Source organism: Oncorhynchus gorbuscha, linkage group LG25 (assembly GCF_021184085.1).
Source record: "Oncorhynchus gorbuscha isolate QuinsamMale2020 ecotype Even-year linkage group LG25, OgorEven_v1.0, whole genome shotgun sequence".
In the NCBI taxonomy this organism is placed as follows: domain Eukaryota; kingdom Metazoa; phylum Chordata; class Actinopteri; order Salmoniformes; family Salmonidae; genus Oncorhynchus; species Oncorhynchus gorbuscha.
Genome location: NC_060197.1, coordinates 16,701,486 through 16,720,206, shown reverse-complemented (window position 1 = coordinate 16,720,206; position 18,721 = coordinate 16,701,486). Strand labels below are relative to the sequence as shown.

At 41.9% G+C, this 18,721-nt stretch overlaps 1 protein-coding gene across 2 annotated transcripts in view; it reads right to left on the bottom strand.

Moving 5' to 3' along the window:
* LOC124013630 (cadherin-related family member 5-like) overlaps positions 1-18,499 on the bottom strand; it is a 28,089-nt gene extending 9,590 nt beyond the window's left edge. The window contains exons 1-14 of one of the 2 annotated variants that reach the window (XM_046327970.1): positions 18,199-18,499; positions 13,976-14,082; positions 13,487-13,698; positions 13,285-13,341; positions 13,047-13,139; positions 12,865-12,951; positions 8,779-8,889; positions 6,813-6,986; positions 6,490-6,580; positions 6,177-6,283; positions 5,808-6,008; positions 5,547-5,678; positions 4,097-4,175; positions 1,130-1,320 (exon numbers count right to left, since the gene is read on the bottom strand). In XM_046327970.1, the coding sequence (XP_046183926.1) occupies positions 1,130-1,320; positions 4,097-4,175; positions 5,547-5,678; positions 5,808-6,008; positions 6,177-6,283; positions 6,490-6,580; positions 6,813-6,986; positions 8,779-8,889; positions 12,865-12,951; positions 13,047-13,139; positions 13,285-13,341; positions 13,487-13,698; positions 13,976-14,042 (1,602 nt within the window). In that variant the 5' untranslated portion in view covers positions 14,043-14,082; positions 18,199-18,499. The remainder of the gene's footprint in view (positions 1-1,129; positions 1,321-4,096; positions 4,176-5,546; positions 5,679-5,807; positions 6,009-6,176; positions 6,284-6,489; positions 6,581-6,812; positions 6,987-8,778; positions 8,890-12,864; positions 12,952-13,046; positions 13,140-13,284; positions 13,342-13,486; positions 13,699-13,975; positions 14,083-18,198) is intronic. The other variant, XM_046327971.1, reaches the window with a different exon arrangement.
* Positions 18,500-18,721: the final 222 nt, after the last annotated feature.

Below are 18,721 nucleotides of genomic sequence, written 5' to 3'. Positions count from 1 at the left end.
CCACTTCTGTCCTTGTCGGATCCTTGTCTATTGTTCACCGTGCTGTGTCTATGTATCACCCTGTCGTGTCGTGTTTCCCTCAGATGCTGCGTGGTGAGCAGGTGTCTGAGTCTGCTACGTTCAAGTGCCTTCCCGAGGCAACCTGCAGTTCAAGATCAAGTCTCCAGTCGGTTCTCGTCATTACGAGTGGAAATTGTTTTATTTGATTGTATTTTTACTTTACTGGATTAAAGACTCTGTTTTCGCCAAGTCGCTTTTGGGTCCTCATTCACCTGCATAACAGTTGTGGATAAATATCAGATGTAGTTTTTTGACAAATACTGTTGTGTTAAATAGCAAATGTGCCTACTATGGTATTGGCACGTGCGTTCTAGCCAACAGCTCTCGGATACAGTGCGGGTAGGCTCGTCTACGTGATGAGATTATTATAGATAAGAAGTGAGGATATTTTTACTTGTCAAATGGCAGTCAAGCATCGATCATCATGTCACCAGAATCAGACCCTTTGATATTTATTGGAGTGGAGCATTAAGATCACCGTGCACTTTCACCACACTGTGAAGTTCATTATCATTCATTTCATCAGTAGTCTAACAAACTGCATAGCTTCCCGAGTCGTAGTGGGAGGACCACACAGTAAATCATCGCGTGACTCCAAGTTTACTTCAATTTCATGGTTATTGTATCAATATTTGCCCATAAAGGTGTTTCCTCCAGTATTTCTCGCATAATTAATTTGACGACACAAAAAGATCCCACTTTATGTAGCGTATTTTGTTTTGTCGAAATTTGGAAAGTTCACCAACAGCTTTAAAAAAAAAAACTTCAAAAGTTTGGATGAAAACCTGGTTAATGACACATTTAGCTCAGATTAGGGTTGTATAAGCAAATTGTGTTTGACTGTAATACTCAGTGGGTTTACATGTTGTTGCATGCTTATACTTTGTGTCTTTGCCATTCCTGGCCATTCCTTCAGTTGCAACTGGCCAGAAAATGGTCATTCAATATTTCAACACCTGGATCAATATATTTATTTCACTTGTGTGCGTGCTTTAGTTGCCCCTGTGTGTGTGTGAGAGTCATGTGTGTGGATACAGTGTGTGTTATGTGTACATGGAGCAGCCCTTACCACATTGGGGTGCTTCCCCAGGATGACAGCCCCTCGTCTGGCCGGGTCCCGTCTCCGTCTCCTCTTGGCCCATCGGATCATCAGGAACAGGATGACCACTAACAGCAGCAGCATCCCACCCATGATACCGCCAGCCATCCTCACATCCATGTCTCTGAACAACCGCTCTTCTCCGAAGGGTGTCCGTGGAACTATGGAGGAAAGGATGGAGGGATAGGAGAGACAGTTTAGAGTATGAAGTCCAACTGCCCGCACAACTGGTCCATTATCTTCACTTTGCACCGGCTCGTGCTCATAGCCCTGCGGAGTCCTACTCATTCATCCAAACGTTGTGCCTGACGCCCAGATGAAGAGAAAGTCTGTGTCTGGTTTGTAAGCAGTCAGTCAGTCTACACTTCTTTGAATGGGGAGAAAATACATTCTGGGAAATTTGAGCAGCTTGATGTCCATCGTATTGTATTCATGTTGCCTGGAGTGGCATGATTGACCGTGCATTGAAGGGTGGGGGATGGGGGGTGGGGGGGTGAACTGGGAGATCACAAGGTCTCAAATATTTAATGACTAGACCAACCACACATTAAAAGCCACATATAAATAGTTAAGTGGCCACAAAATCAACATTTTGCATTTTGCAATGACCATCTTAGTCTCCGGACTTAAAACACATTGAAAACATGTGGTTTGAATTGAGGAGGGCAATCCCATAAGCGCATAGGAAGGATATAAAGGACATTTTAGAAAGGCTCTGTGCCGTTATCCTCGCAAGGTAAGGCATTGAAAACAGGGTATCAATCATTTTGACCCCTAGCTTAAAATGTATATACATATTATATGACTTGTTAAACAAAATCTCTTTCTCTGAGCAATTGTATTAGTATAAAATAATATAATTTCCCATTTTGGGGGGAATATACAATATACTGTAGCTCCGTTTTCCAATTATATATTTTATACAGTAGTTTTTGCTCATCTTTATCAAGAGTGTCAATCATTTGGAATGCAGACCGTGGGGAGAAAGAACAAGGACGCCGTCTTTTAGCGTACATCCCAGAAACTCATTTTAGTGGATGTTTGTAAAAATCCATCGTGATTTTTGTGTTCTAACAGGCCCACAATGTGGTACTAAACAGTTTGGCTGTTTTTCATGCATAACATTTAGATATAGTCAATTTCGGGGTTAGAAAATATTTCTGTTAACTGCCATTCATGTGAGCTGGTAGCATAGCTAGGCATGTTGAAATCTGTGGTGATTCTTGATGCCGTTTTTAAGTGTAATGGGGTTGGATGGTGACAATGACATGAACATGTATTGGGGTTGACATCCATACAAGCACTTTTAATCCCAGATTTTCATCCCAAAATTGCGGGAAATACCATAGCCTAACTGTAGACTGCTTTTGATGGGGGACGCGCGAGTATAGTTGCCATGGCATTTCCATTGTTTTGGTCGAGTTCAATTGATGTCTTTCCTGCATCTACAGGCTACACTGTAAGAAAATAGTATTGTTCTTTATTGACATTTAGAGAGCTACACTGTAAGAAAATAATATTGTTCTTTATTGACATTTAGAGAGCTACACTGTAAGAAAATAATATTGTTCTTTATTGACATTTAGAGAGCTACACTGTAAGAAAATAGTATTGTTCTTTATTGACATTTAGAGAGCTACACTGTAAGAAAATAGTATTGTTCTTTATTGACATTTAGAGAGCTACACTGTAAGAAAATAGTATTGTTCTTTATTGACATTTAGAGAGCTACACTGTAAGAAAATAGTATTGTTCTTTATTGACATTTAGAGAGCTACACTGTAAGAAAATAGTATTGTTCTTTATTGACATTTAGAGAGCTACACTGTAAGAAAATAGTATTGTTCTTTATTGACATTTAGAGAGCTACACTTTAAGAAAATAGTATTGTTCTTTATTGACATTTAGAGAGCTACACTGTAAGAAAATAGTATTGTTCTTTATTGACATTTAGAGAGCTACACTGTAAGAAAATAATATTGTTCTTTATTGACATTTAGAGAGCTACACTGTAAGAAAATAGTATTGTTCTTTATTGACATTTAGAGAGCTACACTGTAAGAAAATAATATTGTTCTTTATTGACATTTAGAGAGCTACACTGTAAGAAAATAGTATTGTTCTTTATTGACATTTAGAGAGCTACACTGTAAGAAAATAATATTGTTCTTTATTGACATTTAGAGAGCTACACTGTAAGAAAATAGTATTGTTCTTTATTGACATTTAGAGAGCTACACTGTAAGAAAATAATATTGTTCTTTATTGACATTTAGAGAGCTAGACTGTAAGAAAATAATATTGTTCTTTATTGACATTTAGAGAGCTACACTGTAAGAAAATAGTATTGTTCTTTATTGACATTTAGAGAGCTACACTGTAAGAAAATAGTATTGTTCTTTATTGACATTTAGAGAGCTACACTGTAAGAAAATAGTATTGTTCTTTATTGACATTTAAAGAGCTACACTGTAAGAAAATAGTATTGTTCTTTATTGACATTTAGAGAGCTACATTGTAAGAAAATAGTATTGTTCTTTATTGACATTTAGAGAGCTACACTGTAAGAAAATAGTATTGTTCTTTATTGACATTTAGAGAGCTACACTGTAAGAAAATAGTATTGTTCTTTATTGACATTTAGAGAGCTACACTGTAAGAAAATAGTGTTGTTCTTTATTGACATTTAGAGAGCTACACTGTAAGAAAATAATATTGTTCTTTATTGACATTTAGAGAGCTACACTGTAAGAAAATAGTATTGTTCTTTATTGACATTCAGTGTTGATCAGCTCCATATGTTGTGTGTGCACACTACTGTCATTGTGACTTTCCCTACCTATCAAAGAGCTGATACTGTGTGTGTGGGTGTGGTCTGTATGTGGGGTTCCTGTATTCCCCTTCCCCTTTGACGTGTCAGTCCTGCTCAGTACTTACCTGGCTGGCCTCTTTGTAGCAGCTCTATGTCGACTGAGGCTTTAGCAACCTCACCTGATTCCTCATCCATAGCGACCACCTATAGGATAAATAAATATATTACAGAGAGCTGTAGATTAGAGACAAAAAAAGGCTTCTATGTGTATTTGTAACCCTAATGTTAAATTAAGCTAATTTCAATGTGTGTGTTACCTACAGTTGTATTACTACTGGGACACTTATTGGCCTAACCTAGCTATACAGTTAGCCAGGGACGACTAGTAAAACCAACCGTCCCTGTTTAACAAATCCAGGTTTTTACATTGAAAAAATATATAGACGCAGCATGTAAAGTGTTGGGCCCATGTTTCTGAAAAAGAATATCCCAGAAATGTTCCAAATGCACAAAAAGCTTATTGCACAAATTTGTTTATCCCTCTTAGTGAGCATTTTACCTTTGCCAAGATAACCCATCCACCTGTCAGGTCTGGCATATCAAGAAGATTATTAAACAGCATGATCATTACACAGGTGCATTTTGTGCTGGGGACAATAAAAGGCCACTCTAAAATGTGCAGTTTTGTCACACAACACAATGCTACAGATGTCTCAAGTTTTGAGTGTGCAAAAGGCATGCTGACTGCAGGAATGTCCACCAGAGCTGTTGCCAGAGAATCGAATGTTTATTTATGATTATATTATATGATTTATTATGCAATGGGCAGGCATATGCTATGGACAACGAACACGATTGCATTTTATTGATGCCAATTTCAATGCAAAGAGATATTGTGACGAGATCTTGAAGCCCATAGTCGTGTCATTCATCCACCACCATCACCTTGTGTTTCAGCATGGTAATGCACGGCCCCATGTCGCAAGAATCTGTACACAATTCCTGGAAGCTGAAAATGTCCCAGTTCTTCCATGGCCTGTATACTCACCAGACACGTCACCCATTGAGCAAGTTTGGAATGCTCTGTATTGAAGTGTGTACGACAGCGAATTCCAGTTCCTGCCAATATCCAGCAACTTTGCAGAGCCATTGAAGAGGAGTGGGACAACATTCCACAGGCCCCAATCAACAATTATTCACCTACCTCCTCATGCCTTTTGCACACAATGTATATAGACTCCCCTTTTTTTCTACTGTGTTATTGACTTGTTAATTGTTTACTCCATGTGTAACTCTGTGTTGTCTGTTCACACTGCTATGCTTTATCTTGGCCAGGTCGCAGTTGCAAATGAGAACTTGTTCTCAACTAGCCCACCTGGTTAAATAAAGGTGAAATAAAATAAATAACATTAAAAATAAAATAAAAACAGCCAGTCATGTGAAATAAATAGATTAGGGCCAAATTAATTTATTTCAATTGACTGATTTCATCATATGAACTGTAACTGTAATTGCATATTGCGTTTTATATTTGATATTTTTGTTCAGTATATATTTGTCTGACTATGATCGTACCTCTAGGAAGTGCCTCTCGAAGGGTCGTAGGCGGTCGGTCTTAGCGATGATGACCCCTTCCTGGGTGATGTGGTACAGTGCAGTTGTGGCTGATGTGGGCGGGAGAGAGTAATGCATTTTTGGATTCACCCCCTGTAAATGGAGGGAAGTTAAACCGAGAGATGATGTACCAGGAACCAAGATGGGATGAAAATACTTTTGTTTATTATCCCTTGAAACTAACTAAATGTAGTCAGACACACACATTATCCCATCGCTTACATCTACAAAGTCCTGGTCTATGGCTAGGATGAGAAGCACCTCGTTCCCATAGGTGGAGACTAGCGTGGCAGGACTGGAGTTCTCGACGATGAAGCCCTTGTACGTGGTTCTGTTGAAGAGGGGAGGGAACCGGTTCTCTGCTAGCACCCGGACCAGCGCTGTCGCCACACTGTACTTCTTTGGGTCATTCAGCTGAGATGCCTGTACATGATTGATTGTGTTTTCAATGTCAAACAGTCCAGTAAGATCCCATTTCAGGTCTATTTGCTTACCAAATTAGATTTTAAAAGGCTCTTAGTACGGCGCTTATTGTCTTATTTGCTACTGATACTAGTGCTTTTATCGTTGTTTCATTCAAGATTTTCTTACCATGATGCGTAGTCGGAATGTAGGTGTCAGGTGTCTGTTTTCCACCCGTCTAGTCAATGTGATCTCTGCTGTTCGGTTGTCAATCCGAAACCTGTTTTTGTCAGCACCTGATGCACATGTGTTACAGGTAAATACACAGGCCACCGGGATGTCACACAGAATGACCACATGAGTTCACTTCTGTCAAGTGTCAGGCTTCAATGCAATCCTTTCAAAAAATAAATGTCAGAACAGTCTACTGGCCTCTCAATGGGCCTTGAAAATGCCTATTGGCGACTATGGATTAAGCAGACACTATTAGGTAGGCCCACACCTGAGAGAATGGAGTAGAGCAAAGGCGTATCAAGGCTTCTGTCTCCATCTTCGGCATGAATTGGACCAGGAGAGAAATTCAGTAACATGTCCTGAAACCAGAGAATTACTGCATCTTAGAATCCACATGGATTGTTCAATCAATCAATTGTCAGATCTTGACTCCTGCTAGGTTGCCCTCGTAAAAGAGATTTCTAACTTCAAGTGTCTTTCCTGGTTAATATATTAAGGGTTAATTTAAAACAAAATAATCAATAGTGTATGCAGTATGCACATCCATATCATTCAAATTCTACAATGAAAGAACTAAGCAGCAGTCATGACCTGGTCCTTTTCTGTGATGTTGACTGTGTAGACGGGATTGGTGCAGACAACCGTGTGTTTGTTGTCCTGGGAGATGGGTGTGCACGGTAGGAACTGAGGGTACTGGTCGTCCCCGTCCTTCACGTGCACAGTCAGAGAGGCGGAAGTGTTGTACCACTCCTTGGTGTTGGTTTCCTGGAGTAGATATTTATTATTATTTTTTACTTAAGCTTCAGTAATGATACCCAATATAATGGGAAACTCTTCCACCTAGCAAGACTGAGAGCAAACCCTTACGGAAAAACCACATTGATTTCACATGTGGAAAATCACAATTTCACATTTCACATCTTTACATGTTTTGCACATGTGAAATCACGTGAAACCATGTGTTTTCGGAACACTTCACGTGATGACATTTCACATGAAGTTTCTCATGTGAATGTTCACGCGATCACATAACCTTTCACATGTGGATTCAAATGTTCACATGAGATTTCACAGGTCATGGATGCCCTGCGAACAATAATGACTCATTATGATACACCCTCTGTCACCCTGATCTGTTCACCTGTCTTGTGCTTATCTCCACCCACCCCCCACCAGGTGTCTCCTATTTTTGACTCATTATCCCCTGTGTATTTATACCTGCGTTTTCTGTTTGTCCGTTGCCAGTTCGTCTTGTCAGGTCTTACCAGCATGTTTCTCCTGTTCTCAAGTTTTTGTTTTCTATTCTACACGGTGCTGACCTTTCTGTCTGTTCTGACCCTGAGCCTGCCTGCCGTTCTGTCCCTGATTGACTCTGACTTGGATTTACGATCCTCTGCCTGCCCTCGACCTGCCCTTTGCCTGCCCCTTTGTTATAATAAATATTTGGAGAATCTAACCATCCGCCTACTGTTTCTGCATCTGGGCCACAACCAGAGTCGTGATACACACAGCACTTTTAACATGGTGTTTTCAACTTACATATTTGACACACTTTAACAAACAATGCTACATTGTGTATGTTTATTTATACAGTCATTATTATTCAACATGTCTTACCTGGGATTTTAACAGCATTCCGATCTTCCTGCTATGCCACAATGTCTGTGTCAGTAACCGATTTCGACTGTATTGCTACACTTTGGACTTAAAATTAAATCCCAACCTTGTTGAAAATACAGTCAAGAAAATACAGTCACTAAATGTGTAGTGTCATGGTATTGCATGTAGAAATGTTTCATCCCCATGTTGTCACATTTATTCCACATTTGTTTCACATGAGATAATGTTCTCCCATGTGCTCACATGTTGTCACATGTGGTTTTATGTTGTCGCATGTTATTACATTAACTTCACATGAAATTACATTTGATCACATGAGATCACACAAAATCACGTGGTCACATGAAATCCATGTGTTTTTCTGTAAGAGAAGACAAAGACATGGTCCGGAGACCAGCATTCAGCCCAGCCATGTCCTTCCACAGCATTTGAGATTTAAGGTTAGAGAATGATGCTGCCTGCAAGATGAAATGTGCTTTGCAGTGTAACTATTTATGATCGGTTGCTCTCCACAGAGTATTTGAGGATGGCTTTACTCATAAATAGTTGAGTAGATTATAATACACGTCTAGTCAGGCAGTGGCATAGTAATAGATTACATATTTTCAGATTATCATTTTCAATTATATGACTAGGCAGGGAGTACACAGTTATAGCCTCTGGCTTTCAGAATTATTGGCCCCTGACCTCAATGTGTTCTTGTTGATTAATGAAAAAGGGGATTAGTAGCAGAAATGGGTTCAAATGGTATTTGTTTTCTTTTTTTTTTTTCAGCTGTGCTTGATTGAGCATGTCTGACTCAATGAGCTCACTTAAATAGTCCAAGAAGTGCAACCCCATCCGTCTGGAACCTCAGACAGGCTCAATCAGATGCTCAAAGTATTTGAAAGAAAACACATACTATTCGAACCCAGGTCTGATAAGTAGCAGGTCTTACCACAGCGTAGATGACTAGCTGCAGCTGGGTTTTGGTCTCATAGTCCAATGGCTTGTCCAGGATCACTTTACCACTGTTGGGTAGGTCTATCCTGAAATAGCTGGCATCAGGCTGGGATGAGAGGAAACATGGAAATGAATTCTCATTAATTTAGTGCACAGATGGTCTACCGAGCGATTGACACAGAGGTGTAATCAGCAAGGTTAGGAAGTACAGGAGCATTTAAAATAGATTTCATTTGAGTAGATGTTGGGTTGTGGATATATTGGGTTGTTGTTTGAAATAAACAGGAACATGACAACAGGATTCAACACTGTGGTGAAGTGCCTACTAGAGAGTGAGGAGTTTTATTGGTAAAAATACAGTTTGACTGCTGTCAATTAACTCTTCATACTCTCTAAATTCTGTCACACACGGTCCCATAATGATTCTCTGTAAGTTCAAGCTCATGGTACTGTCAAATCAAATGTATTTGTCCCATACACGTATTTAGCAGATGTTATTGCTGGTGTAGCGAAATGCTTGTGTTTCTATCTCCAACAGTGCAGTAATATATAACAAGTAATATCTAACAATTTCACAACAATACACACAAATCTAAAGTAAAGGAATGGAATTAAGAATATATAAATACTTGGGCGAGCAATGTCAGAGCAGCATAGACTAAGTTACAGTAGAATAGGATAGAATACAGTATATACATATGAGATAAGTAATGAAAATATGTAAACATTATTAAAGTGACTAGTGTTCCATTGTTAAAGTGGCCAGTAATTTCAAGTCTATGTATATAGGGCAGCAGCCTCTAATGTGCTAGTTATGGCTATTTAACAGTCTGATGGCCTTGAGATAGAAGCTGTTTTTCAGTCTCTCGATCCCAGCTTGGATGCACCTTTACTGACCTCGCCTTCTGGATGATAGCGGGGTGAACAGGCAGTGACTCGGGTGTTTGTTGTCCTTGATGGTGTTGTTGGGCCTTCTTGTGACATCGGGTGCTGTAGGTGTCCTGGAGGGCAGGTAGTTTGCCCCCGGTGATGCGTTGGGCAGACCGCCCACCTTTTGGAGTGCCCCCCGGTTGCGGTCGGTGCAGTTGCCGTACCAAGGGGTGATACAGCCCAACAGGATGCTCTCAATTGTTCATCTGTAAAAGTTTGTGAGGGTTTTAGGTGCCAAATCAAATTTCTTCAGCCTCTTAAGGTTGAAGTGGCGCTGTTGCGCCTTCTTCACCACACTGTCTATGTGGGTGGACCATTTCATGTCAGTGATGTGTACGCAGAGGTCCTGTTGATGTGGATAGGGGGGTGCTCCCTCTGCTGTTTCCTGAAGTTCACGATCAGCTCCTTTGTTTTGATGATGTTGGGTGAGAGGTTATTTTCCTGGCACCACACTCCCAGGGCCCTCACCTCCTCCCTGTAGGTTGTCTCGCTATTGTTGGTAATCAGTCCTACTTCTGCTGTGTCATCTGCAAACTTGATGATTGAGCTGGAGGCGTGCGTGGCCACGCAGTCATGGGTGAACAGGAAGTACAGGAGTGGGCTCAGAATGCACCCTTGTGGGGCCCCAGTGTTGAGGATCAGCGAAGTGGAGGTGTTGTTTCCTACATTCATCACCAGAGGCTGGCCCGTCAGGAAGTCCAGGACCCAATTTCAGAGGGCGGGGTTCAGACCCAGGGCCTCGAGCTTAATGATGAGCTTGGAGGGTACTATGGTGTTGAATGCTGAGCTACAGTATAGTCAATGAACAGCATTCTTACATAGATATTCCTCTTGTCCAGATGGGAAAGGGCAGTGTGCAGTGTGATGGCGATTGCATCGTCTGTGGATCTATTGGGGTGGTATGCAAATTGAAGTGGTTCTAAGGTGCCAGGTAAGGTAGAGGTGATATGATCCTTGACTAGTCTCGCAAACACTTCATGATGACAGAAGTGAGTACTACGGGGCGATAGTAATTTAGTTCAGTTACCTTTGCTTTCTTGGGTACAGGAACAATGGTTGACATTTTGGAGCATGGGAAACAGCAGACTGGGATAGGGAGAGATTGAATATATCCGTAAACACCCCAGCCAGCCGGTCTGTGCATGCTCTGAGGACGCGGCTAGGGATGCCGTCTGGGCACGGCAGCCATGCGAAGGTTAACACGCTTAAATGTCTTACTCACATCGGCCACGGAGAAGGAGAGCCCACAGTCCTTGGTAGCGGGCCACGTCGGTGGAATTGTGTTTTCCTCAAAGCGGGTGAAGAAGGTGTTTAGCTTGTCCGGAAGCAAGACGTCCGTATCCATGACGGGGCTGGTTTTCCCTTTGTAGTCTGTGATTGTCTGTAGATCCTGCCACATACGTCTCGTGTCTGAGCCATTGAATTGCGACTCTACTTTGTCTCTATACTGACATTGTAAGGGATTTCCTCCTCTTCTTCCGAAGAGGAGAGGCGAGAAGGATCGGAGGACCAATATGAGGCGTGGTAAGTGTCCATGGTTCTTTTAATAAGAAATAGTACACATGAACAACTGAATACAAAAACAATAAACGTGAAATGAACGAAACCCAAAACAGTACCGTGTGGTGGGAAAAACACAGACACGGAAACAAACACCCACAAACACACAGTGAAACCCAGGCTACCTAGTATGATTCTCAATCAGAGACAACTAATGACACCTGCCTCTGATTGAGAACCATACTAGGCCGAAACATAGAAATCCCCAAATCATAGAAAAACAAACATAGACTGCCCACCCCAACTCACGCCCTGACCATACTAAATAATGACAAAACAAAGGAAATAAAGGTCAGAACGTAACAGATGTTTTGCCTGTTTGATTGTCTAATGGAGGAGATAACTACATTGTTTATATTCAGCCATATTCCCAGTCACCTTGCCATGGTTAAATGCGATGGTTCGCACTTTCAGTTTTGTGCGAATGCTGCCATCTATCCACGGTTTCTGGTTAATGTATAATTCATAGGCTCGGAGGCTACCCGGAACATATCCCAGTCCGTGTGATCAAAATAATCTTGAAGCTTGGATTTCGATTGGTCAGACCAGCGGTGAATAGTCCTTAGCACGGGTACTTCCTGTTTGAGTTTCTGCATATAGGAAGGGAGGAGCAAAATGGAGTCATGATCAGGTTTGCCGTAGGGGGTGCGGGGGGGGTGGCTTGTAGGCATCCCGGAAGTTGTAGTAGCAGTGGTCAAGTGTTTTAGCAGCGCGAATACTACACTCGATGTGTTGATAGATCTTCGGTAGCATTTTCCTCAAATTTGATTTGTTAAAGTCCCCAGCTACAATAAATGTGGCCTCAGGATATGTGGTTTCCAGTTTGCATAAAGTCCAGTGAAGTTCTTTGAGGGCTGTCGTGATGTCGGCTTGAGGGGAATATACACGGCTGTGACTATAACCGAAGAGGATTCTCTTGTGGGGTAATACGGTCGGCATTTGATTGTGAGGCATTCTAAGTCGGGTGAACAAAAGTACTCGAGTTTCTGTATGCTAGCTCAATTACACCATGAGTAGTTAATCATGAAACATACACCCCCGACCTTCTTCTTCCCGGAAATAATATGTATTCCTGTCTACGCAATGAACTGAGAACCCAACTGGCTGTATGGACTCAGACAGTATATCCCGATGTTTCCATGAAACAGAGTATGTTACAGTCCTTGATGTCTCTCTGGAAGGAAATCCTCGCCCTGAGCTCATCAACTTTATTATCCAGAGACTGAACATTAGCGAGTAATATACTCGGAAGTGGTGGGTGGTGTGCAGGCCTCCTGAGTCGGACTAGAAGTCCACTCCGAGTACCTTTCCTCCACCGGCGGTGTTTTGGATCAGCCTCTGGAATCAGTTCAATTGTCCTGGGGGGTACGAACAAAGGATCCGAGTTGGGAAAGTCATATTCCTAGTCGTAATGCTGGTGAGTTACTGCTGCTCTGATATCCAAAAGTTATTCCCGGCTGTATGTAGTAACACCATTTTTTGGAGGGGGGCTAATAATATACGAAATAACACATAAAAAAAACAAAATACTGCAAAGTTTCTTAAGAGATAGAAGCACGGCAGCCCTATCTGTCAGTGCCATTTTTCATACCAAGGCTCTGTCGATGATGTAGGTGATTGTGTCTCCATCAGCATCGATGGCCTTGACGGTGAAGACTACAGAGTTGACTGCAGTGAGCTGAGGATTGATGAAATACAGAAGACCTGTCATTATGCATCTGAAACACAAGATTATCTATATGATCAAAGTGTGATCTAGAGATGTATCTTTACCTCACTTATGTAACGTGGTTGTATAGTCTTCTCAAAGAACTTTGGTTTGTTGTCGTTTTCATTCAGGATCTCAACTATGACCCTGTATTCACTCTAGAGAAAGAAAACAGTATTTTCAGAAACTCAGTGTAGGTATCTCCTCTCCTTCATTTTGAGTCGGTTCACATTCTAAATGTAAAGGTTGGGAATAACATGCTGTAGGCCTAGTTGAGATAATGGAGTAATTGAGATGCCTTACCTGTATTATGTCATCTTCATAACATGTTAATGCTGCCATCAATACAGATCCCTGGCGCTTGGAGAGAAAAAGCAATTTAATTAGACTTGTTAAGTATGAACTGTCAAAGATATTAATGTGTCCTATTCAATCAAAACACATAACTGGTTTTCTGGTATAAGAATTCAAACAGAAGGACAGCAACAGCGTGATGTCTTATTACCTCTCGATCCAGGACTCTTAAAACGGATGAGTTTAGCCTGATGGTTTTCCCTTCAAGGTAGAACCAATTGGCGTTCTCTCCAGTGAGGCACAAGCGGATGCTATTGACTCCTGTAGGGTCCCCGATGATGCTGAGGTTCGCTATGAACTCTCCTACGGGGCTGTTCTCGCTCACCGTTGCAAAGATGTCCGACCCACCCAGGCAGAGGCTGGCTGTCAATCAACAGACACAGATTTGGGGTCCAATGGCTCTCAATTAAATTACTTAAATGAAATGTCAATGACTTATTGTTCATGAGCGGTTCAACCATAAGTAGCATTGTTCTCTTTATTAGGCCAGGTGGCATTGTAGTTTTGGTTTACGTGGTTAATTACTAAAACCATAATATGATACCAGTGGTCACACAGTATTTGCAGTTTCATGTTGAGGCAACTTGAGAAGCAAGACCGCTATTCCCCACAGTGAGAGTTTGATTGAACTCTGGCCTACCTTTGATGACATGGTAGGACGTGTTTATTACCAGCTGGCAGAGGAACAGCCCCCATGGGGTCAACATCTTCCTCGAGCCTCCTGAGCCTCCAGTCTCTCAGCCACACCTGGAACCCACAGAAACCAGCAGCAAAATAGCGGGGTTACATTTTTATAACTTAATCCAGCAGAGGCCGGATGTTAAATTCTGTATTATATGCAAATTATTATTGACAGCATTTATGTAACCAGGATCCCCAAAAAACATTAGTGATTAAGATGGTTTGTTTTCCAATATGAAGTACAGTCAGTCCAGCACTAGTTTACAACCGTTTCCCCTTTGTTTACCTCCTGGCATTCACTGCTAGTCCTCCTTCTAATACTATACCCCTGAAGTAGCCCCCCGTGCATTTTACCAGTAGGACTAGGGTCTTATGAGTCTTCTCAAGTACCACCTGTGGATAGGCCACTAGGCCTATCCACCTGTGGATAGGCCAGTACCCCTGATTGAGAACCACTGCTAAAACTATTTAGTCCCTCTTTAGTCACTCCTAACAGCCTTCTGCCAAGGCAGTTACGGTAACCAGCCCGGGTAACATGACTTTCACTGCGGCCTCTCTTGTTAAACCCCACCTCATTGTCTATTTAGTGTTCTCAGTGTCTGAAAGCTTTTTTTGGCTCCTCGTATAATCAACTTTTAAATCCTCAATATTTTCCTTTCTCTGACGTTTTTTAGGCCAATACAAGGCAACTTGTGTTATTTACCGTAATTCATTATGACTAAGTAATCCTTTCATGTTTGTTTTGTTTTATGTTGTTGATCACATTAAATGACTGCAGTTTGATTAGCCTGGGGCCAGTGCTAGTCAATTGTTAGCCTGTGTACCAGTCTATTTAGCTATTCCCCTCCATGTCATGCTAAACATGTTTGCCATGACATTTCCATAGGGAGTTGACATGAGAGCAGAAACAGACTGGCACCCAGGCTAGTCATTTGTTGCTAGGTCCATTTATCAGATTGCTCTGCCTATGAGTGTCCACTGAGTGTCAGTCACCCTCCTTCCTGCTCTCAGCAGTCAGAACCTGGATTGGTCACACACCTTTACTGCTCTCAAAACTTTACTGTCATAGCATCAATGATTATTCTTTCTCCACAATTTCGATCTTGTCTCATCGCTGCAACTCCACTAAGGGCTCGGGAGGTGACGGTCGAGTCATGCATCCTCAGAAACATGACCCGCCAAACCGGGCTCCTTAACACCCACCCGCTGAACCCGGAAGTCAGCCGCACCAATGTGTCGGTGGAAACATTGTTCAACTGACGACTGAGGTCAACCTGCAGGCACCCGGCTGGCCACAGGTGGTCGCTAGAGCGCAATCAGTCAAGTAAAGCCCCCAGCCAAACCCTCGTCTGACCCGGATGATGCTGGGCCAATTGTGCTCCGACCTATGGGACTCCCGATCACGGCCTGGTGTGATACGGCCCGGGAACAAACCCGGGTCTCTAGTGACGCCTCTAGCACTGCGATGCAGTGCCTTAGACCACTGCGCCACTTGGGAGGCCAACTGTCAGAATCTTACTCTAATATATTTTACTGTTTGCTATTTGTTGTTTAAATGACAGTTTGTTTAGATGCCACCTGTGGCTTGAGTGTAAAAATGCACACGCTGCTCAGTGTATTTCTAATGTTCAGTGTGAGAATTAGGCTATGTGTCTGAGTCGTGTGTTTGGAAGGTCTCGTCTGACTTCTCTAACCTAATAGCGCAAGAGAATCATGAGGTGACGTACAGGTACATCACGATGGGATGCCCAACGTTTCCTTTACATGAGATCATGCATGCTCAGTGATACTATGCTTGTTTAGTAACAGAAATACACAATGTACCGTTTTTTTGTCTCACTTTTTCAGTTGAAATTTCATGGAAGTCCCCATGATTACTTGGTGTTCAATACAATAGTGTGGTTCAGTACAGGTAGTACCTTATGATGAATGTGATTACTTTTACAGACGTAGCAATTAAGATTATAACTGCTGATTTGATGCGGATAAAATATAATTGTCTCAATGTGACAAATTGGAATTAACGCCGGCACCGTGGATATGTTGGACAACACATTAAGAACACCTTCCTAATATTGAGTTGCTTCCCAGAGTTGTTAAGTTGGCTGGATGTCCAATGGGTGGTGGACCATTCTTGATACACGTGGGAAACTGTTGAGCGTGAAAACCCCAGCAGCGATTGCAGTTCTTGACCCAAACCGGTGCGCCTGGCACCTACTACTATACCCTGTTCAAAGGCGCTTAAATCTTTTGTCTTTCCCATTCAACCTCTAGAAGGCACACATACACAATCCATGTCTCAGCTGTCTCCAGGCATAAAAATCCTTCTTTAACCCGTCTCCTCCGCTTCATCTACATTGATTGAAGTGGATTTAGCAAGTGACATCAATACGGGATAATAGCTTTCACCTGGATTCACCTGGTCAGTCTATGTCATGGAAAGAGCAGGTGTTAATGCTCTACACACTCCATATATAATATTGATTGGGTTCATGGCCCTCACATGTATATGTATATGTATATGTATATGTATATGTATATGTATATGTATATGTATATGTATATGTATATGTATATGTATATGTATATGTATATGTATATGTATATGTATATGTATATGTTTATGTATATGAAAATGAAATGATACAAAAAAGGAACTGTTCCAAGAAATGTATTGCACAATAGAACATCTATTAAAAAGAGTAGAGACTGATAACGCAGCTGGTAAGGCTGTGGATAATGCTGTGTGTGTCTACTGGTTATTAGGAGTGGAGTCAGTCTGTCTCTGGATTAATACCGTCTTTAATCTGATTGAAATACCTTCGCAACAGGAAGTCAGTCTCTGTCACGCGGGCAGATAACAGAGGATTACATATGGAATATTATTCTATATCCTATCCAGCCCGACTTGACACACCTGCCCCTGGCAGATGTAGACGTAAGTGTGTGTTTCCCCCTTTTGTGCCTATGTCACCCATTTGTGTCTGGATCAATCTGCTTCACTATAATAATACAATTAATAGGTAGTTTTAACGGAGGGATGCAGAAGTTGTAGAGGAGCTTTCATCAAACTATTGGTTCCCTTGCACTTTACAATGAAGTGCAATGGAGCAGAATATTCTGTTTTCTCCTTTCAAAACTGGTTGATTGGCTGTTTTCACAATGTAGGCAACTTACCGCTGTTGAGAAATTACCAGGAAAATGAGAATCACCTGCCCCCAAACAAATTCATTTGAAATCTGATTGATTAAGTCCTGACTTCAGTGTGAAAAATATCGATTTCAATGTATTTTTTTTCTTCTAAATTTCAACATATTTTAAAAGCAATAGTGAATCGTGAAAGGGCGGCAATATATTAAAGCACAACGGTAGTTATTTTAAGTACCTCTGTGCACTGTGTGACAGCGGCCTCACCCAGTCTGCCTTTGTCTGTTGCTGGAAATTGAGCTCTTGCTGAATAGACCTACGTTGCCCAGTTTGTTTCTTTCTGAAAAGCTATCTGAACTCCTTTCATGCCCTGCACCCATCACAATTAACTAAACTCATCAAAGTGCTTTTGATTACTGAACACAGCAATTACTGAGCCATTAGGGCCCGCTTCGAACATTCCCTAAACTTAACCATTTAACCAACTCCTAAACCTATCGTTAACTCTATCCTTAACCCTATCCCTAACCCTATCCTTAACCCCTAACCCTAAGCCCTAGCCTAGCTAACGTCAACCTCCTACCTAACGCTAGCCACCTAGCTGACATTAGCCACAGCAAATTGGAATTGGTAACGTGGCATATTCGTAACATATTGTACAAATTGTAATTCGTAATACATTGATGATAGACATCCACAAATGAATACCCAGGTTGAGTCATAGCATAACAGAAGGTTAATCCATGATGATATTTTTGGTCACACACACCAGATGTTAATTCAGTTGGAATATTATGTTCCCTAGACTAACGGTTATTGTTTGCAATTATCACCAATTAGATAGACGGAAATGGAGGTCGGAGACCTTTAATGCACATGTGACTCAAGGTGATGTGATGTCGCAATGATGTGAAAATATGTCAGGAGGTTTCACCCACATTCCTACATACACTCATACACACACATGCACATATTTTCTTCGACACATACTAACTTACACTCATTTATTTACATGTAGGCTCACACCATACTCACTGGCGTCCGGTAGCTGAATGGTCAAAGCCTGAGCCGAGGCTCTCACGCTCGTGGTATCCCTCTCCTATTCTGTCTGTTCCAGCCCCTCGGTTTCAGACACATATTTCCCCCTGTGGCAGAACTTTCTCCCAGGGTCAAACAATCAAGAGCAGTGACGACAGCACTAAACACTCCAGTCCCGCTTCTCCCACCACCACCGGTTGAGCCTTGTTCCCCCAACCGTGGGAGCGTGGCAGAAAGAGAGAGAGAGAGGGAGAGAAAGAGGGAGGTGTGTGTGTTGGAAGAGAGCATTAAGAGCTCCTGCTTAGAGCACAGACTGGGGGCTTAGCTGGCATTTCCAGGACAGAATAGCCATTCAGTACAGCAGTTGAGAGAGGGAGGTTAAACCGAGAACAACGCTGGCTGTGCTGCTAATGCTAATGACACCAAACCAGCCTAGGGGTGTCAGTAGAGCTCTCCCACCAAGCCCCCGTATCACTCTCACTAGTCACTAGTCACTATGAGCCCCCAGCTGGGTAGCGTC